The sequence below is a fragment of the Galeopterus variegatus genome, unplaced genomic scaffold, assembly GCF_000696425.1.
Source record: "Galeopterus variegatus unplaced genomic scaffold, G_variegatus-3.0.2 Scaffold2555, whole genome shotgun sequence".
In the NCBI taxonomy this organism is placed as follows: domain Eukaryota; kingdom Metazoa; phylum Chordata; class Mammalia; order Dermoptera; family Cynocephalidae; genus Galeopterus; species Galeopterus variegatus.
The window spans coordinates 83,787-106,577 of NW_007728666.1; the positions used below are offsets into that span (position 1 = coordinate 83,787).

General features: G+C 45.0%; 2 protein-coding genes across 2 annotated transcripts in view; one reads left to right on the forward strand and one right to left on the reverse strand.

Annotated features, from left to right (window-relative positions):
• SZT2 (seizure threshold 2 homolog (mouse)) overlaps positions 1–15,215 on the reverse strand; it is a 52,626-nt gene extending 37,411 nt beyond the window's left edge. Inside the window, exons 1-4 of the mRNA XM_008582270.1 lie at positions 15,162–15,215; positions 3,678–3,803; positions 3,206–3,379; positions 2,739–2,909 (exon numbers count right to left, since the gene is read on the reverse strand). Of these exons, the coding sequence (XP_008580492.1) occupies positions 2,739–2,909; positions 3,206–3,379; positions 3,678–3,803; positions 15,162–15,188 (498 nt within the window). The 5' untranslated portion in view covers positions 15,189–15,215. The remainder of the gene's footprint in view (positions 1–2,738; positions 2,910–3,205; positions 3,380–3,677; positions 3,804–15,161) is intronic.
• Positions 15,216–16,873: 1,658 nt separating this feature from the next.
• On the forward strand, positions 16,874–21,984 carry MED8 (mediator complex subunit 8). The gene is made up of 5 exons (XM_008582273.1): positions 16,874–19,192; positions 19,718–19,858; positions 20,041–20,122; positions 20,486–20,734; positions 21,603–21,984. Exons 1-5 carry the CDS (start codon positions 19,190–19,192, stop codon positions 21,665–21,667), a joined length of 540 nt encoding a protein of 179 aa, XP_008580495.1. The 5' UTR covers positions 16,874–19,189; the 3' UTR covers positions 21,668–21,984.
• Positions 21,985–22,791: the final 807 nt, after the last annotated feature.

Consider the following 22,791-nt stretch of genomic DNA (forward strand, 5'->3'; position numbering starts at 1 on the left):
TGGGGTCACAGCTGTCCTTTGCTTAGTCCTCTACACTGGGCTTCCCCAACTCCCCACATGGGGGCACCATAAGATCTTCCAGCTCCTTCCATTTTGGGCTGTAGGATGTTGTCTATAAGCTGCCCCAACTCAACCTGGCAAAGCCTTTTTTATTGACTAACACTTTTCTGGACCTTTTCTCTTTTTTAAGCTCAAAATCCTCTTCTTATTCCCCCAATGAATACTCCTTCCTTCCCATTACCCTCAGCAGATAACTCTCACCCCTCTCTTCATAGAGAAAGGAACTCTCTACTTGCCCTAACCCCAAGGGTATACTACCCTTCAACCCTCTGAAAATCTACATGGAAGTTTAATGTTCACCCAGTTTTCCTCTAACAAATACAGAAGACTCCTTTCTACCTCTTTTATCAATATGGGCCCCTGCTCTTCCAGAGTTAGGGCCCTCTTCTTTTGTAGTCAGTTGGCAGAATGTGATTTCACTTGGCACGACACTTGGAACTGACACCAGCCATGACCTGACCCATTAGATGGGGGCCCTGACACCTGCCCAGGAAGGGATGTGCCAGGAACTTTACATTCATCATCTTATTGAATTCTCACAACAACCGTATGAAAATCTGAAAATCACCCCAAGGTTTGCTAAATGTTCACATCTGTGTTCTTGTTCTTCCTTTGAAGCTCTATAGAAAGGAGCTTCCTCTTCCTCTTTTTCCATGTAGCTAATCTCACCATCTAATCTTGGACCCTTTATCTCTCTAGTATCTTCATTCTCTCTCCATGGGTTCCTCTTCTTCTGCTTCAAACATAAATAAGCGCCCCCATCCTAAAATGGTACATGGGCCTGCCAGCCCCTGTAGTGGCCCTAAGGATCCCGCCCCTCATTCCCCATCACACTCCTATAACCTGACCCACATGTCCATTGCTTCTCCCTGACTCCTGCCCTCCTTTGGAACTTCTATCACTCCCTATTCCCAACTTGCTAAGTGGAGGGACAGCCAGAAGAGAAAAAGTGGACACTAACCCACTCTATAGGCCTGTGAGAAGAAAAACAGAGACAAAGGAGTAGCAGGAACTGGAGCAATAAAAAGGTGAGAAAGATGTTCATATCCATATTGTTTAGAAGAGTAAAAATTTGGACAACCCAAGTGGCCGACAATAAGGCTAAAAATATCACGATAAAATACAAAAAAATAGTAAGTTAAGTAACTATTAAAAGTTACATTTACAAAGAATATTTAGTGACATGAAAAAATGCCCATATTAAGCAAAATGCATTTGTTTTTGTGGTAACATTCTCCCCTCTTTGAATGATTAACCTCAATTCTTTCTTCAAAACAGTTCAAATGCTACTTCGTCTGAAAGACTTCCTTGTTGCCATCCCAGGTTAGGTTAGATGCTCCCTCTTGGTGTTCTCACAGCACCTGAGTCATAACTTATCAGTGCCCTTATCACATTCAACTGAAATTACCTCCTTCAATATCAATCTCCCCTACTAAACTCTCTCAACTCCTCCTGTCAGGACAAGGACAGTGTCTGTTTCATCCCTGTCCACAGGACCTAGCCCAGGTCTGGCATAGATCAGGCTTCAGTAAGTGTTTGCCAAACTAAAACAAGTTTTGAGTGATTACCTAATACCCATGCTCTCCCCTGCCTTGGCTATCAGTGCCTCCAAAGCCTGGCCTCTGTCTGGAAATAGAGCCCACAAACAACAGTCCTAACAACTGTACTAGGAGAGCACTTTAAACTAGGGCAGAGGGCTGTCAGTCCCTGTCCTAGGATCCAGGCATGTACCAATCATGCTCATGTATATTTCAGACCCTCCTGTCTCTCAAAGCCAGTTTAATAGACAGGGTAACAGTGTAGCCATCAGGAACAGTTTCAGAGCAAGCCCCTACTAATGAGTTGAGGGTGATTAAGAGCAGAAGAGGGGAAACTGGGCCAATGCTTATCTAAAGCCAAAAACAGATATTCTGGTAACAGACTTGGCCACTCTTCAAAAGGTGTGTCTAATGATAGCCTGGTTGGTTGTTGGATAAACCCTGTAATTATCTGTGTGGTCAGCATTACACCTGACAGTTCACAGAGCCCTTACAGAAAATGACCCTCCTCTGTCCTTGAAAGAAATTATATTTCTGGGTATTTGTTATATTTAAAAATTGCAAAACTATTTTTTTTTTAAAAGATGACCGGTAAGGGGATCTTAACCCTTGCCTTGGTGTTGTCAGCACCACACGTTCCCAAGTGAGCTAACCGGCCATCCTTATATAGGCATCCGAACCCGTGGCCTTGGTGTTATCAGCACTACACTCTCCCAAGTGAGTCACGGGCCGGCCCCCCAAACTGCAAAACTATTCTAAAAGACCATCTCCTGGTGGTAGTGCCAGGAGTCAGTACACTAGCAAACTATCTGATAGAACTAAGTGGGGGAGGAGGACAGAGAAAATAGATATCCAGTAGCCAGAACCAAAGTGATTTACAAGGAGGGGTGAGAGAGACATTTGTCTAATCAATGCCAACTGACCTAAAGCCTATAGGAAGTCTCTTTAAGACCAGAGAAATCAGATCTTCTCAAGGGGAGACTCATGGGGATGATGAGGAAACAGGTTTAAGAAGCCAGCAGAGATGGGCTGGCCAGTTAGTTCAGTTTGTTAGAGTGTGGTGCTGATAATACCACAAGGTCAAGGGTTCAGATCAGAAATTTGGTCTGAGGGTACAAACTTGGAGAGAGGATGCCATACCTGGTGGGACTGCAGGCCAATGATGGAGGAGTAGGCCTGGATTGTTAGGTAGATCTCAGGCTGGAAGTCGATGCAAGATCCAGGTACTCGGAAGGGCCGAAGCAGCCCGCCTAGGCAGCGGGACAGGGCATGGAAAACTTCATCAAATAAGATCTCCCCTGTGGAATCATCCTGAGGGCAAGGCAGAGAAAGATATCAAGGGTGCCCCAAAGGAAGCCCCAAGCAGAAGGCAGAAACAAACAGCTTCCATGGGTCAGTAGGACCCTTATGTTATGGTTGATCACATCCCCAAATATAGTGCTACTGATGGAATGGGATCTGTCTTGAAGCACCCACCATTCCTTTATAAGTCTGTCTTCTTTCCACAATGGTAGGTTGCGATCTTTTTTTACTTTTCTCAGGCCTCTCCCTCTCCTTCTCACCCCCCATCTCATCCTTTCTTCCCACTGTCTCCCTCCAACCATTACCACAATGCCAGTAGATGGGCTAAGGTCCAGCTCAATGACAAATCGATACTGCCAAGCCAGGAAGGTGACCCGGGTGGAAGGTACAAGGAGGAATGGCCTTGGGACCACTGGTTCATCTGGCTGCCACCCAGGGGGCAGGACACTGAGGACTTCTAACTCCTCCTCAGACTGAAGCTGACAATAAGGATGGAGAAAAAAATGAAATGGTCAGGGAAGAGGCACCGCTTTGTTCTCAGGACCTGCTTTCTATATCCAAAATGACACACCATTGGCTCCACCTCATGCAACCCAACCATACTTTTCCCCTGACTATCTGGAAAAATATTGAACAAAATTTTCCCTGGACTAAATAAGTCCCCTCCCAGACTTTTATCTCAGAGTCAGTCTCTCCTCATGTCTGTTCCCAGCAACCTCCTAAAAAACAGATCCCTCTGAGCCAGCTCCTCACATCCTGCTTATCTCTAGGACTCACCAGCATCTCCTGTGGTGTGGCCTGCACAGTTTGATGCAGATGACTGAGGAACCAAGCCAGACGAACATTTCGGGAGATTCGATAATCCTTTTTCATTAACAGGAACACCTGCCCAGCTTCTTCCACCTGGGTACAAAGACATTAATAAATTACAAAAGGCACTGAGTTCCTGGTATATACAGACCATTGTGCAAGTAACTTGACCCAGGAGCTCAATCTGTGAGAGAAAAGGCAGCAGAGGTGAAGAGTTTACCCACACCTCCACACAAGGTGTTCCCAGGGAGTCAATTCTCAACTCTCTGTTCCCATTCTCCCTATATAGACTTCTATATAGATGAAGTGGCCTTTCCACATTATGTTTCCACAAATGTTTATCTGAGTTTCTCTTATAAACTATAAGCTCCTGAGGGCAGGGAGTGTGTCTTATTCTACTTTTGTGCCCTTGTGCTTGGCAAATTGCTTCAAAGTAGATAATCTGTAAGTCCCTGATACATTACATGCATGCTGGGTTGTTTCTCCTAATAAGTCTTGACAACAGCAGACACTGAAAAAGTTTTCAGTGAATGCATGGCAAGCCTCCTGAGTACCTTAATCTCTGCGGGTCATAATCTCCCACTCACACAGTTGTCAACACTCTAGTTCCTTGCCTCATAGGTGGTCACTTCAACAATGTCCTAACAAGTAGCAGTTCCCTTGCCCATGTCCTTGTCCTTCTACTACACAAGCCCTGCCAAATCCTGACTTGAGATGAATCTGACATTCTCTCTTATCCACACATATACCATGCAGTTGTACTCTCAGAGAAAGAAACTTGTCACCTTGCCAGTGGTGCCTACTCCAATGGGACTTTACCTGCCCTTTGACTTCTCCCTGGTCAGCAACCTTTCCTATTTCCCTACAGAGGTTTTCCAATCTCCCAATCCCCACACTCCTGGCAGATAAACTTGCCTACTATTCACAGAGAAAATAAGGGTCAACTGGTCTGAACTCTTCCAATGTCTCTTCCTGATTAATCCTTATATGTAACATTTCTTACTCCCTTACTTTTGCCTGTTCCAGACAAATCACAAATTTCTCCTCCTGTATATCCCTGACTGGTGAGGGAAAGGACAAGAGGCTAAAGGCATTGAAGACAGGGTGGTTGAGGAAAAATAAACAGAAGTCAATGACTGTTTGTTGAAAAACATGATGTTGAAGAGAAGTGAATATTTTTTTTTCCAAAATGGGGAAATATGCATGGAGATGAGATTGAAAAAATTTATTATTGCTGGAAAAGCAATAATAAATGGTGACTGATGTCAGAGAAGCGTGTGGAGAGCAGAGATGCAATGACTAAAGATGTACAGTCTTCCTCTCCAAGACAGAAGGCAAGGGTAAAAAGAGACAGAAACGTACTGGGAAATGGAAGGGATGACAGTAGAAGGCAAGGAGGAATTCACATCTCTTGAGCACCTAAAATACAGTATATTCAGTAGTACTCTGTAGAGGTTAAGTGCAAGAATCTCAGATTCAGACAGCCTGGGTTTGAATCCCAATTCAGCCACTTATTAGCTGTGAAATCATGGAAAAGCTGCTCAACCTCTTTAAGCTTCAGTATCCTCATTTGTAAAATGGAGATGGTCCTAGTACCAATCTAAAGTGCTATTATATGGATCAAGGGAAATCACTCATATGAAGTGCTCAGCACAGTGCCTGGTACTTTGTAAGAACATAATAAAAGTTAACTATCACAGATTGTTGCCAGGAACTATACTGGGTAAACTCATTCAATTTTCACAGCAAAACATTTAACAGGAGAAAACTGAGGTCCAGAAAAGTTAAGGGATTTAACACGTGATAGGTATAGGACCAGAAGTCAAACAAAGGCCTGATCAGCTGCAAAGCCCTTCCACTGAGAGTAACCAATGGCTAAAACTGGGAACTTAAGAGCAGAAATTACTTAAAGTGATCACTTAAAGAAGAAACATGATGACGGTAATAAGCAGAAAGGATGCTTTGACATAATGAGAAAGACAAAAAGATAATTCAAGAAGTGATATGATGTGATTCCATATTATTTTGTGTTGTCTCGGTAACATCTGAAATCGCACTTTGGTAAATACTACTCTCTATTACACTGCCTCCCTACACTGTGCTGAGGTAGGCCCTGGCTAGTACTTTGGATTTTATCCTGAGAGTAAGGTCAAGCTACTGATGGGTTTCAGCAAGGCAGTAATATTATATCTGCATTTAAAAAATTTCTCTTTGGCTACCATGTGATTCAGAAAGACCCCCTAATGATAGGGGAGATGATAGTGGCCTAGAAGAGCTATTCAGAGTAGCCATTCTGTGAACCGCTTGAGACTGGTCTCCGAAGAGATAAGGAGTTGTGCTAGAATGCAAAACCACCACTGCCTTTCTTTTAGAAAATCTTGATACAGAAAAAATAAAAACATAGGCTGGATTAAACAGTGAGTTTAGTTGCGTTTAGGACAGGACAGACAAGAACTGGTGATTAATTGGAAGTTAGGACACAGGAGAAAAGTAACAAAAAGGAAGGTGTTGAGGATGATTAAGTTAGCATTAGAAACTAGCATCACTGCTGATAAGAGGAAAGTCCAGAGTTTGATCACTGTACCAGCCAGCAAAAGAAATCAGTATGTTGTAGAATAACTTCCAAGTTAGTTAGAAAAATTAGAGACATTTATTACTACATTCCTAACCACCCTTCCCCCTGGAAAGGTCCCATTAAATTGTACCCTCTTACTGCCACACACCTAAAAACAGAAAAGGGATCTGATTGAGTTTGCGTGTGTTGTCCCCTCCAAAACTCATGTGGAAATTTGATCCCTAATGTGGCAGTGTTGGAAACTGATTGAGTTATGGGGGCAGATCCCTTATGAATGGATTAATGCTCTCCCTGGGGGAGGGAGGAGTAATGAGTGATTTCTCGCTCTATTAGTTCCTGCAAGAGCTTGTTGTATATAGGACCCTGGCACCTCCTCCCTCTCTCTCTTGCTTCCTCTCACCATGTGATCTTCTTGTACCTGCCAGCTGCCTGCCACTTACCGCCATGATTAGAAGCAGCCCGAGGCCCGTGCCAGATGCAGCTGCCCCAGAATCGTAAGCCAAATAAACCTCTTTTCTTTATAAATTACCCAGTCTCAGGTATTTGTTATAACAACAAAAAATGGACTGAAACAGAAAATTGGTACCAAGTGGGGTGTTGCTATACAGATACCTGAAAATGTGGATAAAGCTTTGGAACTGGGTAATGGGCAAAGGTTGGAGGAGTTTGGAGGACTTAGAAGATAAATAGATAAGAGAATATTTGGAACATTTTAGAGATTGGTTAAATGGTGGTGGTGAGCAGAATGCTGATAGAAATGTGGACAGTAAAGGCCATGCAGATGATGAGGTCTCAGATAGAAATGAGGAGCTTATTGGGAATTGGACAAAAGATAACCCTTGCTACACCATAGCAAGGAAGTTGGCTACATTGTGTCCATGCCCTTGGACTTTGTGGAAGGTGGAACTTAAGAGTTGTGAACCAGGGCATTTGGCCAAAGAAATTTCTAAGCAGCAAAGCATTAAGCAAGCTGCATGGTTGTTTTTAAGAACCTACTCTGAGTTATGGTGGCAAAATCATGATGTAAAGCCAGAATTTAAAAGGGAATCAGAGTGTAAAGATTTGGAAAATTTGCAGCCTGGCCATCCCGGTAAAGAAGAGGAGAGCAGGAGAAGAACACAAGGGTGAAGCAGATAGACTGGTTGCTAAAGACATTATCTTGGCGGTGAGGCAGCCAGACGCTAATAGTGGAGACAATGAGAGGAAAGTCCTGCAGGTATTTGAGAAGTCTGGAAGGGTGCCCCACCCATCACAGGCCCTGAGGCCTAGAAGGACTGAGTTATCCTGGAGGACAGACCTGGGGTGCAGTTGCCCTCGGGAACCTGCTCCCTGCATCCCAGCTGCTCCAAGTGTGGTTCCTGAGTGTGGCTCATGCAGCAGCCCTGGAGAGTAGAGGCCCAAAACCTCAGTGGCGTCCACATTATGTTAAGTCTGCAGGCTGGCAGGATGTGAGAGCAGTGGAGGCATGGCAGCCTCCACCCAGATTCCAGAGAAAGTATGGAAAAGCCTGGGGGCCCAGGCAGAGACCTGCCACAGGGGTGAAGCCACCACAGAGGCCATCTACTAGAGCAATGCCAAGCAGGAAACTGGGGTCGGAGCCCCCACCAGGGAAATGTCTAGTAGAGCCAAGGTAGTGAGGCTGCCTCCAGGACCCTGGAACTGCAGGGCCACTGGTAACATGTAACACCGGCCTGGAAAAGCTGCAGGCATCAGCGCAGTCCAATGGGTTGTGCCTGGCAGAGATGTAAGAGTGAGGCTGCCTGAGGCTCTAGGGGCTCAGATACCCAATTGTGCCCAAGGACTTGGAGTCAAAGAAAATTATTTTGGAGGTTTAAGACATAATGTCTGCCCTGCTGGGTTTCGGACTTGTTTGGGGCCTGTTTTTCCATTCTTCTGGCCTATTCCTCCCTTTTGGAATGGGAATGTATACCCAATGTCTGTTCCACCATTGTATCTTGGCAGTAGATAAATTTGGTTTTGTTTTTCAGGTTCGCAACTGAAAGGACTTTTGCTTTTGGCCTCAGATGAGACTTTGGACTTTGGACTTTGAAGTTGCTGCTGGAGCAAGCTAAGTCTTTTGGGACCGTTAGGATGGAATGATAATATTTTGTATGTGAAAGGAACATGAGTTTTGGGGGGCCAGGGGCAGAATGATGGAGTTTGCATATGTTGTCCCCTCCAAAACTCATGTGGAAATTTGATCCCCAATGTGGCAGTGTTGGAGACTGATTGAGTTATGGGCGTGGATCCCTTATGAATGGATTAATGCTCTCCCTGGCGGAGGGGGGAGTAATGAGTGAGTTCTTGCTCTATTAGTTCCCGCGAGAGCTTGTTGTGTATAGGACCCTGGCACCTCCTCTCTCTCTCTCTCTTGCTTCCTCTTACCATGTGATCTGCTTGTACCTGCTAGCTGCCTGCCACTTTCCACCATGATTAAAAGCACCCTGAGGGCCGGCCTGTGGCTCACTTGGTAGAGTGCGGTGCTGATAACACCAAGGCCACGGGTTTGGATCCTATATAGGGATGGCCGGTTTGCTCACTGGCTGAGCGTGGTGCTGACAACACCAAGCCAAGGGTTGAGATCCCCTTACCGGTCATCTTTTAAAAAATGAAATAAGAGATTTCATAGTGAATACTAAATGGCAGATACAAAGTCTTTAATAAAGTGCTTAGTACATAGTAGGCACTCAGTAGATTTTAGATATTATAATTATTAGAAGAAGAATTCTGGACAAGATGGTGGAATAGACGGTCCCCAGCATCACTCTCTCACAAAAATCAACCAATTTACAACTATAAAAATGTAACAACAGCCACTCTGGGGCTACTGGAGCTCACGGGAAGAGGAGGAGAGACCTATGGAGTTCATGAGGGGGAGAAACCATGATGAAAGAAAGAAAAACTTCTCAGAGTGTTTTGTATGGCTTCCGCTTTAAGGCTGGAACTGCTGAGAGTATGGAGCGGGAGCCAGCGGGAGCCAGCAGAAGCCGCAGCTGTGCCCTTCAGATGGAGTTGCTTGGAGGCCGCAGAGGAGAAGGGGGCCTTGGTGGCCCCTGGGACAGCAAGACCACTAATAGGGTCCCTGTGGACCCACGCAGGAGTGAGGAGCCAGAGCAGCTGAAAAAAGGGAGCCTGAGGCCAGTGAGTCATCACAAGGGACCAGCGCATGGCCCACCCCATGGGAAGTGTTTGGAGCACAGGTTGTGGGGGAGATGGGCCCACCAGGAGAACACTGGGACACAGCAAGGACAGACAATCTGCCCCCCAATCAGTGCAGGACCACTCAGAGGAGACTGGTTGGGAATACAGAATTGCATGGGGTGAAGTTTCATGAAAGAACTATGGCTGGTCTACTTTTCAACTTAAAATATGGGGGCCAGAATGGAACACAATGCCGAGGTGAGGCCACAGATTCAAATTCTCCGAGGTTATATTTACTTTTTTGGAAGCTTCTCATACTTTTTATTTTTTATTTTTTTTGCTTCTCATACTTTTGACTCAGGAAACCTCCAGGATTTTCTCACTTGTTCTGCTTTTAAGACACACCCCCATTCTGTACTCATGCAGCTAGCTTTTTTGGACACATACGATTATTCAATTAACCCTACTACATTGGATAAACTCAGTCTATTACTCCATTGTTAAGCTTGGAGTATTGTTCCTTCTAGTAAATCTCTCCAGCTTAATTTCCCTGCTAATTTAATCAGGATACAAAGTCCTCATCTAGCTCCAAAAAGGACAAAGGCAAGGTAAGCATGCATTCATTCGTTTAGTCAACAAATTTGTGGGGAGTCTGCTACACACTAGGCACTGGCCTGGGTCCTAAGGATATAATGGAAAGCAAAAATATTCATTTCCTAGGCTGGTCAGTTAGCTCAGTTGACTGTAGAGCACAGCCTTATAATACCAAGGTCACAGGTTTGGATTCCTGTACCCATCAGTCGCCAAATAAAAATAAAATAAAATTCATCCCCTGCTCTCAGAAAACTTACTCTGTAATGGAGGACAAAAATATTCATCAAATAACCATTATAATTATTGTATTATTACAAACTGAGTAAGTGCTCTAAAGGATAAAATGTGGTTCTATGACAGCAAGTAATAAAATAACCTGACCCAGACTATGATCTTAGGAGATTGACGCTGAAGGTTGAGCAGGGTTTGGTAAGTGAGGAAGGAATGGGGTAAACCAGATGAAGGGCACTGAGCTATGACAAAGCTTTCTTCAGATTGTAGAGGATTCTTAAAGCAAATGTACTTCACAGGGCCTGGTTTTCCAAAGCCTTGTAGTTTCAAATATTGCCCTCTCAGAGGACAGGAATTTTTCCTCAGGCTATAAAGTCTCTGTTGTAAGATAAAAATTTGTGGCAGAGCAAGGTTGCTGGCTCAAAGACAGACTAGTTACTGATTGATATGTTAAGATACTGGGAAATTGCTGTAAGAAGGAATGTTTGCTAAGATCAAGCTTTTGTTGGTGGATCACTTAATCATCTAATGGAATGTCATCTGACTTGTTTCACTGAAAGTTACCAGCTTATATTGTTAAACTATAACCCCACCTATGTTCTCTTCCTATAACTTCCTGGTCTGGAAAATAAATGCAGGAAGAGAACCCCAATTTGGGGTTAATTTCCCAAGGAAGGGATGCCTCTTGCTTGAGGGTTCCGGGGAACTTAACCACTTCGGGGCTTCTCACTGCTCAGAAGAGATGGGCTTTGAGTAATCCTTTGCAGCTCCGTCACCCAGGGGAAGTAGAGTGACAAATCTGTGGGGGGCAAAGCAACACAGATTATCAGTTAGGGCTGACTGGGTAGCTCAGTTGGGCAGAGCACAGCCTTATAAACACCAAGGTCACAGGATTGGATCCCATTATCGGCCAGCCACAAACACACAAAAAAAGATTATTAGTTAGTGCGCCACTAAATTTTACTCCTGTACAGCTTCCATTTCTCCACTTTGCCTTGAAGGTTATTTTGAATGAGCTGACTGCCCAAGACCACAGTGAAGTCTAGTTCATCAATCAGTTCTTATAGAATCCACCTTCATGAAACCAGGAACATTGGCCTTCCTTTCTCGCAACATTCCCTCATAGGCATGATACTTCAAAGTCAACAATTACATTTCTGAAACACCATCTCTAAGTTCTCTTCCCATTTAATATACAATTTATCACAACCAGAAGACTTAAAAATGTAAGCAGCTAAGGGGCTGGCTCTTGGCTCATTTGGCAGAGTGTGATGCTGATAACATCAAGGGCATGGGTTCATATCCCTATATAGGGATGGCTGGTTAGGCTCACTTGGGAGAGCATGGTGCTGACAACACCAAGTCAAGGGTTAAGATCCCCTTACCGGTCATCTTAAAAAAAAAAAAAAATGCAGGCAGCTAGAATAATGATTTTCCAAAGTGGGATCCAAGGACCGACTGCATCAGAATCACCTGAGGTGCTTATTAAAATGTAGATTCGATTCCTGGGCACCACCCCAGACCAACTGAATTAAGAGTTGATAAAGCTCAGGAATCTATATCTTAACAAGGTCCCCAAGTCATTCTTCCACATTAAATTTGTTGTTGTTGGTGGTGGTGGTGGTGTTGACCGGTAAGGGGATTGCAACCCTTGGTGTTGTCCGCACCACGCTCAGCCAGTGAGCGCACCGGCCATCCCTATATAGGATCCGAACTTGCGGCCTTGGCGCTACCAGTGCCACACTCTCCCGAGTGAGCCACGGGGCCGGCCCTTCCACATTAACAATTAAGAATCCCTGAATTAGTCATGTTCTTACAGCATCCACACTCAAATGGAGCTTCAAGACCCCGGAATCAATCCCCCTTGAGTCTGAAATGCATTACTCTTGGAGTAGTCTAGCAAAGAAGACAAAGTGAGGTTTTGGAGTCAGAGCCCTGGATTCAAATCTGGTTCTATCGCTTGCTATCTAGGTGACCCTGGACAAGTTACTTAATTTTTCCAGGCCTCAGTTTCTTCATTGATAAGATGTGGATAAGAATATCTTCATTGGGATGTTGTTGCAATAAAACAGGACAGTCAGAACGATGATAGAGGAAGGCTATCATTCTTTGGAACATTTATGAAGGCCTACATACCATTTATACCAAGATGAATAAAACATTACCAGGCCCTGTGCTGCATACCACGTATACCAGGATGAATGCAACATGGTCCACCTCATTAATTTGTCGTTTTCTGTTTGTTTTTTTCCACCTGTCCTTTTGTGATTAAGATCTGAATTATTTTTTGAGCTTTTTCTATCCCTTGTGCTGTCTTCTATTAATGGACTCCAACAAAATAATGTAGATTTTTTTCCCCTTGAATTGTCCGAAGCCTCCTCAGCACTATATACCAAAGTCTTGAACCTCTAGCATGGCCTCAAGCTGAATTTTCTTCTCCAGCCTCTCACCAATTTCCCATCCCCTCAGTTAAGAGCATGCACTCTAGTGTTAGAGCACCTAGGATCAAATGCTGGTTCTGTTGCTTATTAGCTGTACGGCTTTGGCACAGAAACCCTCTGTTCCTCAGTTTCCTCATCTGTGAAATAGGGATAATAATAGTGCCTGTTGTAAGGATTTTGAGTATTAGACGACACTTAGTAAGCACTCAATAAGTGTTAGCTATTCTCACTGTCACACTGCCTCCACACTAGGAGTGGCTTCCTCTCAGTTCTCTGAAGACTCTAAGCTCCTCACCTCAGAATCTTCACCATTCCTTTTGCCTATAATGCTCTCTGCCTTCCTTATAGCCAACTTCCACCCATTCTTCAGGCCTCAGCTTAAATGTCATTCCTCCAGGAAGGCTTCCTGATCCACCCCCCACACCTTAACAAAGTAGGTTAAGAACCCCTGTTAAACACACTCATATTCACTCCTTTGCAGAACTTATTATCATAATTCAATGTTTGTTTACTCCATCAAGATAGGGAGCATGTCTGTCTTGTACTGCTCTGTATCCACCCTGATAGTACAGTCCATAGCAGCACTCAAAATATTTTAAGAATTTGACAAATGGATGATTTCCTAAATCTGACTATGCCCAATCTTTCTTTCTTGGGATCCTAATAACCTCTAAAAGTAAATCACTTTCTTATGCTGAGGGGCAGAACTACTCACTCCCTTTATCTTCTGATAAAATTTTCAGAAATGTAAATCAAGAACTCAAGGAATGCTTAATTTTTGGCTGAACAAGACTCCCAGGAGTGTGTGCCTTGATTTCAAATTACTTCAGATCTGTACTGTTCAATATGGCAGCCACTACCATATGGGTGTACCAAGCACTTTAAATGTTGCTAGTTCAAATGAGATGTGCTGTAAGCATAATATACAACACTGGACTTGCTACAAAAAAAAGAATGTTAAATATCTCATAAATTTTTAGATTTTTACATGTTGATATGATATTTTGGAGAGACTGTGTTAAATAAAATATATCATTAAAACTCATTTCACCTGTTACTTTTTCCTTTTTTTATGCTATTAGAAAACTTAATATTACATATGTAGCTTGCATTAGATTTCTAAAGCACACTGCTGTTTTAGATTATCTACCCAACAGGTAAATTTCCCCACGACACCCTCCATTTCATCTCATTTTAATCCATAACAAAACTTACTCCAAACTGTTTCATGGTTTTTCTCAATATTGATATTTCTGATACACGGGCTATTCTATCACCCCTATAAACATGTCTGATTCTTTTCCATAGGGCACAGTTTCCTACAACCATTTTCAATGTTGGGTCTCATCACACCAAATCCCAATGAACTGCAGACTTGCCATCCTATGGCTATTTTATTATTTATACTGTACACATTATGGTTAAGAACACAAGGTCTGGAGCCAGACCACCTGTTTTGAAGTCCTGGTTCTAACACTTACTAGCTGTGTTAACTTTGTTACTCTTATCTCTATGCCTCAGTTTCCTGAACTGAAGAATGGGGATGATAATAGTGCCCACCTGATAGGATTGAGAGGACTAATTGATATTGGTAAAGTGCTTAGAATGCTGCCTGGCATGCAGTAAGTATTCAATAATGATTACTATATGTATCATTACACACATTCTCTTCTAGTATTGGGCACCTCTCATACTGCTGTTGTTCTATCCAAATCTGAGATTTTATGCTCAGATCTTCTAACTTCAAAACTGTGCTACTCCCCAGGAGAGTACCACTTGGGTGAGGTTCTTAAGCTCTCTCACTTTTCAGTTTTCTTTTCTGCAAATGAATGAGAATGGATTCGGACTGTGCACCTTCCTTGCACAGGATACCTCACATGCCTTTTCTGGTTTAATACATGTGATCCTAACAACACACTATAAGACAGGTTTTTAATAAAGAAGGAAATAGGATCTGGGAAGTTAAGACTTGCCGGAGGTTGCACAGATAGTAAATGGCAGCGCCATTGGAGTGAGGTCTCATTCGGAATCAAATCTTTTTTCACGACACCAAAGCTGCTTTTCTAAAAGCGTGAGCGCTAGAACTAAATTAATTCATCCTGTTTGTGGCATTCCAATGTTTGAAGAAATGCAGAAACAGGCAAAGTAAGTCTATTGCCGTATTGCACACTGAAACTGCGTCAGAAAATCAAAACACAGATTTTGTTAATACCACTATCATCAGGCCAAAGAGTCGGCAACACAGATGTAATTTCAGTAAACAATGCGAAGAGTTTCTCCTCTACCCTCACGGAAACTTCGGACAGCGGGGAGGAAGTTCGATGGTCTGGCCTTCTGGGCTGGGCCGGTCCCTGCAGAGGCTAAGCTGCCCAGCTGCCCCCAGGCCCGAAGGCGGCCAATACCACGCCTATCCGCCGGACCCTCCCCCGCGGATCTCGAGGCCCAGCGCTGCGCCCGCCAGCCCCTCACCTCTGGCTCCGGGCGTTCCGAAGCCATCACACAGCCCTTCCGCGCCGGCCCGGGCCAGGGAGGCTGTTCCACTCTTGACCCCTGACCTGGCTACCTCAGCGCCCAGCAGGAACCGGAAGTGAGTGGGAGGGCCGAGTTCCAAGTTTCCTAATTGGTGGACGAAGCCCTCTCAGAGGCGCTCGCTGACTGGGAAACCGGAAGGGGAAGTCATTGCGGCCGCCGCAATGCAGGTGAGAACCTGGTTGGGCCTATTGGCTGCTAGCAAGCTTCGGTAACGGGACCGAGAGCAGGCTGGCTGAGGAGAGAGAGGAGTTGGGGCAGGGAGGAGAGGGCAAAGCCTGCGGCTGATAAGGGAACGCAGGATGGGGGGCAAGGTCAATTGGAGAGGGAGCGGCGCAGGTGAGGGGTGGGGGTGGAGCCCGATGACAGGAGAAAGACTCGGGCTAAGTCAGGAGGGAGAAGGCAGCACTTGCTTGGGTGTGGGGAAGAATTAGGTTTTAATTTGGGAAGGCTGAGATGCAACCCAAGGAAGACGGCTCGAGAAAGTGGTGGATTGGCTTAGACCCCGGCCTGGGCTGGTGGACGGAGGCTGTTGTATGCAGACATAACGGGGGATCTGTGATTGGAGGGAAGCCCGAGCAGTGAAGGAATTGTGAGCCGCCGTAGCGGAAAGCTAAACTATTTTTAATCTGAGACCGTGGGTGGAACCCAGGATCAAGCCCGTCAGTCACATTGGCCGGTGTTCAGGACGGTTTTGCATCATTCTTCCCAGCTTGTGCCTGATAGTTTTTAAGGGTAAAGAAATGGAGTAAAGCAGAACACAGATAGGAAGGAAGTGCTTTGCAGATCCCCAACATTTAAAATTGTCTAGTGCTTAGGAGTATGTGAGGTTTATTTAGTTTTAGCTTTTCATTTGTCACTTAGTTTCTTGCACCTGGTAGTCTCTCAATATTTATTTATTTTTGTTGATTATATATATTTGTGGGGTACAGAATCGCATATCAATACATGTGTACAGTATGTGGTGACTTAATCAGGATAATTAGTATACTCACGTTTAAAGAACATAATAAATGTTTATGGGTCTACTGAGCTTGTGAAAGAGACAAAGGAATATTGGCGGAGACAGAAATGAGTGCAAATTAATTCAGCAAGAAGATCGAAACCTCACATGCTAAGGGTAAATGAAGAGCTGAGGGTGGGGAAGTGGGGGGGCGGGTGGGACTGGTATTCGGACACAGATTTCCTAGAGATTGTGCTGATGACAAGGGCACCTAGGCTCCCAAGGCAGATTCTAGGACAGAGGAAGCTGGAGTACATGTGCTGCAGAGGTGCATGTAAAATAATGAATCTCAGGCATTATGTCTGGGGAAAATTTCTGTGAGGGAGAGTACAGTGTACCTAATACAGAGAAAAACCAGGCATGGATTAGGAGATGATGAGAGAAAGGAATCGATAGGACTTGAGATCAGGTGAACAGGTTGAAAGTACTAAGGGTTGATGCTGTCTGTAACCCCATTAACAAAGATAGAAAACAGCCTGGCTGTCCTATGCCAATGAGATCCTGTTACCTGACTGGTGTTGCACACTGTTTGCCTGGCTTTTCAGCCTTCCTCTCTGTGTCATACTCACATCTATCTGGGTAATCAACCTGTTCCTATTGGTGCAGAGGGAGGAGAAGCAACTTGAGGCATCATTAGATGCACTGCTGAGTCAAGTGGCTGATCTGAAGAACTCACTGGGGAGTTTCATTTACAAGTTGGAGAACGAGTATGACCGGCTGACCTGGTAAGGGTTGCCAGGGCGAGGTGGGGAGGGCTCCATAGGTGGGGGGCTGGGTCTCCTGGTGGATAGGACATCTCCAGTGATGCAACCATTTATCAATTTAATATATGGTTTGGAAAGAGCTGGGTTTCCCAACATGTAAAAAGTGGCCTTCATGGCAAGGAAGTAGAGAAGTGCCCAGTTTCCCAGTCCAGGTTTTTTCTAGCATTTGATTTTTACCCTTGACTTCTCTGGTGAGGTGGTCCTCCCTCAGTGGGTCCACCACTACAGCTCTATTCATGCTGGATCTCTTTCCACAGATGTGCCAGAGTCTTTTAGATCCAACCTACTCTGAAAGTGTGAATCCTATTTCCAGGCTGGAAAAGAGGCTTTTACCCAGTTTCTGAATTTTCAGTTGTAACAGTGTGGCCAATGTTCCTTTTTTGCCACTGTTTTCTTATCCTATTCAAACAATGAACTGCCTTTGTATTTTTTTTTCTTGAAGATCAAAAACAGGCTTGTTTTATTTATGCACAGAACAACTTATTTACAACACTCAGGTATGGACTATGTACATAACAATACAAGACACATTTGCTTCCAAGGTAATCACTGTATAAATTAAGATTATAAATATGAGGGGGTAAGCCCCACCCAAGGGCACGAAACCTTTTCTCCAAGACTCCTCAGGAATCTTTCCTCCTATTGGTCAGGACTGCCAGGTTTCCAGGTCTCTAGACCTGGGGCAGACAGAAGAGCAGCCCCACAGGCAGCGGGGGACAGCAGCCCATCACCAGCTGGCAGTTTCCTACAACATTCATGCTCATTCCTTTTCACTTATAACTTGTTAGAATTAGAAAAATAGTTTTTTGTGTAAACAGTATTTTAGTCACTGACAACATAAATTTTAAACACCACTCTTGAACCAAATGTAATGCTTTCCCCAGAGGTCACTGAGGACTTGGGGTTGCCTTAGTGCCAAAGACTGGGCCCCAGGAGGCCCCGAAACCTCTGTCAGCTTCTTGTACTTCTCGCAACCCTCCTCACCAATTTCCAGCTTGTCCCAGGGCTTGCTCTAGGAACCTGAGCCCAGGGTGTGCTGCCCCACTATGCTGACTCAAGACAGGCATCCACCAACTCCTCTGTGAGCCATTTCCACTTGGGAAATCAAGTGATTACTGTGGCTAGGTTATTTCTTCCTCTACTTACCTCTGTCTAAAATGACTCTTCTATGGGAAACAGAATCGCAAGTTGGAAAGGTGACACACAACTGTTTTCCTCCCAATATCACTTCCAATGAGGCATTTAAGTCCATGTACAGAGCATGAGATTATTTTACCCCCAAATCCTAATACCAACATGTCACTTATAGGGACAGGTGGCCATGACAGTGGAACCCTGAGCCTGGGGTGGGCACAGCGTGAAGCGTGCCCTCTTGCTCGCCATACTCCCAAGGGACTTGGCCTGAGCCCGACCTTGGGGAGGACCAGTGATAGGGAGTACACCCAAGAGGCACAGCCACAAAGGTAGGGCCTGCTAGGGCATCCACCTGGTATACCCTGCTAAGGGGAAGAGTGGACAGAGGGTCTGCAAAGCTAGTGGCAGGCACAGCACTGTCCACGGCCCACCCCTCAGTGCCTGGGGCTGCCACAGACCCCAGCCCTGTATCCACACCTGGCTCGTTGCACCTCTGGATGGTGCTTCCCACTCAGCTTCCTCACATGGCAGACAGGGTGACACTACCAAAAGTGCTGGGCTGTAGACAGAGTGTGGAGCCACAGCCTGACAGCCACGCAGAGCTGTTCCCTCCTCAGCCAGGGCGAAGTTGTAGAAACCCCTTCCCAGGGCCTGTTACAAGCCCCCAAGAGGACAACCGTCTTTGAAAGAGGAGAACAGGTGAACTGCCTATTTTTTACATGTGTCAGAAACTGAAAGCGTGTCCCTCTTTCCTAACCCCATCATTGCTGCTAGCCAGTCTGGTTCCCATCTAGGCTGGTCATAGAGCTATGAATCTTTTGGGGGTAATTCTGGGTGTTCCTAGTCTGAAGGACTCCTTATAGATTGCTTAATGTGAACCACTCCAGAGAATGAGTGGAACATTCTGACTCCTTACCACCACCAGGCCCTCGGTATTGGACAGCTTTGCCCTGCTCTCTGGACAGTTGAACACTCTGAACAAGGTGTTGAAACATGAAAAGACACCACTGTTCCGTAACCAGGTCATCATCCCTCTGGTGTTGTCCCCAGACCGAGATGAAGATCTCATGGTAAGAGGAGAAAAAGGTAGAACTTGGAAAATTAAGTTCTTGGATCAAAGTCTAGAGCATAATACTTGATTGGTTATTCTAGAAGTCTTGGATGTTTAGTAGTATGTGGCAATAAGAAGCAAGGGCTGCATTTTGGAGGCCTTACTTTTTATCCTTCTGGAGGTTGGGGAGCCACTCCCAAATAGTGCTGTAATAACCTGAAGCCCATGTCACCAAGACAAAGACCTTTTTCCTCCAACATCTCTCTCTAGCAAAAAAATTTGTTTTTTGTGACTTTGTCTATTCCAGTCTTTAATTAAAATGTAGCAGAAAGAGTTTAATTTGCCCCTAGGTCTGGTAGAGATGGGTGTGAGAAGACAGAAATGACAATGGAGTGAAAGGGATGGTGTCCTAGGAAGCTAGATATTGTGTTTCAGTTTGTGCCTTCCCTGAAAATACACTGTTTGCCTGTGGAAAGGACTGTATATCAGACCAGATTGTCTTCTTGGAGTGCATGGTAGAATCAATGAAATCTGTGTGTTACAGCGGCAGACAGAAGGACGGGTGCCCGTTTTCAGCCATGAGGTGGTCCCTGACCATCTGAGAACCAAGCCTGACCCTGAGGTCGAAGAGCAGGAGAAGCAACTGACAACAGATGCTGCCCGCATTGGTGCTGATGCAGCTCAGGTTGGACTGCATCATTGCCCTGCTGCTCCCATCCCTGACCCATCACAAGAAGCTAGGCATTAACCATTCCTGTCTAGTAGGGATGCACAGTTGGTTACACCTAAGTTGACTCTGGAAGAGCACTTTTCCATAATCATTTCGTACTTACCCTAATCTCTGCACAAATTTGTCTGTGTTAACAGAAGCAGATCCAGAGCTTGAATAAAATGTGCTCAAACCTTCTGGAGAAAATCAGCAAAGAGGAGCGAGAATCAGAGAGTGGAGGTATGGAGGGATTGGTGGCAAAACGGAGAGGGAGAGGTGTATAAGGTCACTGGAATACGCATGGTTTCAGTTGTAATGAAGTGAGGAAGCAAGAATGAACTACTTAGGAAAGGGTTTGCATCTATTCTGTTAGCCTTTTGTATTTAAGGCCAGCCCTGGAGCAGGTGGAGGAAATGAGCAAAGTGGGAAGGGAGAATTTTGAGATAGGCTTGGGGTCCTCTGGTTCTTCCCCTGGACTGTGAGGGATTCTAGATGATGCTGAAGTCAGAGGTCCAAACCCCAACGCACATACTTGTCTTCCAGCTGTTAGATTCAGTCGAGGGCAGAGGCATATTTCAGGGTCCCTACTTACTTTTTCTTCAGGTCTCCGGCCAAACAAACAGACCTTTAACCCTGCAGACACCAATGCTTTGGTGGCAGCTGTTGCCTTTGGGAAGGGGCTGTCTAATTGGAGACCTTCAGGCAGCAGTGGTCCTGGCCAACCAGGCCAGCCAGGAGCTGGGACAATCCTTGCAGGATCCTCAGGATTACAGCAGGTGCAGATGGCAGGAGCTCCAAGCCAGCAGCAGCCGATGCTCAGTGGGGTGCAAATGGCTCAAGCAGGTCAACCAGGTAAGGTGACAGGGGTTGAAATATAGCTGACTTTGAGAGGGGAGTGGGAATGAGCTGGATCGTCTGGGTCCTCCTGTATCCCCAGGCCTGGGGATTTTCTCCTTTGCACTGTGACCCAGAAACAGATTTAGGAAGTAAAAAATCTCACCTGAGACTGCAGCAGGTACCAGAGAGTGAGGAAGAACTTTTGAGTAGCAGCAGCTGCTCTCACCTATCCCATCTCAGACCTCTGTCTCAACTCTCCTTCTATGCCATTTACTTTGGATATTAGGTGTGTTGTCAGTGTCTCTTCTTATGTAGAGAAATCAATGGCCAAACCTTAATCAAGACCATTTGGTAGGTGCATCAGGAATTGATAGGCAGGCAAGTTTCCAGTCTTACATGTATTTTTTCTCTGTATCTTGTCTCTCTTGCTCTTAGCTTCCTGCCTTTTCTCCTGCTCACTTTTAGTATTTATGAGGACAGTCTGGAGGAGTTCAGATGCAAGCAGCTAGAAGAGGTATTTCTTCCAAGCTGTGTAGAAAAAGGGACAATTAAAATGAGAGACATATTACTCTTTTACTTGTGATATTAAATGGGGGTCACACAGGTTTAGCTATCTTTTCCAGGCACAGATGAGCAGGAGACTGTGATGGGGTGTGTTTAGACCCCTCCCACTATTCTCCTTTATCACCCATTCCTCCCAGATACCTTCAGGGAGAGAACTGGGTGAAGAACCACACCTCTGATCTCTGCCAACTAGGGTCAGATGCCACAGAGGTTCTGAGATGATAAAGGAGGTGGCAGAAGGGAACCTGAAAGACCACATTTCTGATTTATTGTGAAAGTCTTACCTTGCTTCAGATGTCTTTCTTCGTGTTCCTTTCAGGGAAGATGCCAAGTGGAATAAAAACCAACATCAAGTCAGCTTCAATGCATCCCTACCAGCGGTGAGTGTGGCTGGCAACATCCACTCCCAGGTGCTCTTTGCAGATTTGGGCAGTGAAGTTACCTTTTGCTCAAGGCTCACCTAGATGGGTACAATAAAAAGAACATTGGCTTTCAGCAACAGATAAATCCCAGCTCCACCGCTGACTAGCTGTGTGGCGTCGGGCAAGTGACCTAATTTTTCTGGGCCTGTTTTCTCATTTGTAAATGGTGATAATACCTACCTCGTAGGGTTGTTGTGAGGATTAAAATGAGAAAATGAATGTAAAACACTTAGCACAATATCTGAAGTAATGGGTATTCAATAAATGATAGTTTCTACAGCTACTGTCCTCCACAATCCTTGATCCAGACCTTACTCTGATCTGATACTGTTTCATGTCAATGGTGAACTGAAGAGACAAGATCAGATAAGCCAGTGCTTATTTTGTGCTTCCAGAAACTATAGCAGCCTCTATGTTCTCAGTAGCACAATGTCTCTGCAGGACCTCCTGCCCAAGTTCTGTCCTGGCTTTTCCTCTGAACTGCAGGCGAAGAAGCTTCTGGGCTGGGAAAAACGGTCTACCTACAGCTCTGGTGAAGCTGTACTATTTTCTACTGTCCATCATCTGAGAAGCCAATTCAGCTCTTACATGGGAAATAGTCACAAAGTCCCCTATTCTTTACCCCACCTTATACACGAAGGAAGATGTTCAGGGGCCAGTAGGTGGGAGATTTCTCAGGAAATGGCTCTGCCAGGCAGGACTTTGTGAGAGTTTTTCTTTAACACATAAAAAAGCCCCTTCCCCGGGCTCATTTTTCTTATTTTTGAGGGAGAGGGGAATTGCACTTCATACTTTCTTTCATCAGGGTTTAATTGTCCTCATAATAGTACCTAGATCAGGGACTCTGGCCAGGATGGCTTTCCTCTATTCCACTAAGCCTGTGGCTAAAATAAGAGCCAGATTGATGGTGGGAGGGCCGCCCTCACTAACTTTGACTACTTTTATAAAGTTGAGGAATGTAGTGAGTTTGGACATCTGGTCTAAACTGCCTTTCTTAGTGCTCCTTTGTTGTCAGGAGCAGAGGCTGAGTCAGCAGAAGTGGACCAGAGGATTTCTCTGAATAAAGTTACTTAAATTGATGTTCAG

What these genes read in the sequence shown, in the direction of transcription:
- MED8 (XM_008582273.1), top strand. An exon ending in GCGAGAATCAGAGAGTGGAG is followed by an intron (nt 20,123 to 20,485) that starts GTATGGAGGGAT and finishes CTTTTTCTTCAG; the next exon opens with GTCTCCGGCCAAACAAACAG. An exon ending in GGCTCAAGCAGGTCAACCAG is followed by an intron (nt 20,735 to 21,602) that starts GTAAGGTGACAG and finishes TGTTCCTTTCAG; the next exon opens with GGAAGATGCCAAGTGGAATA.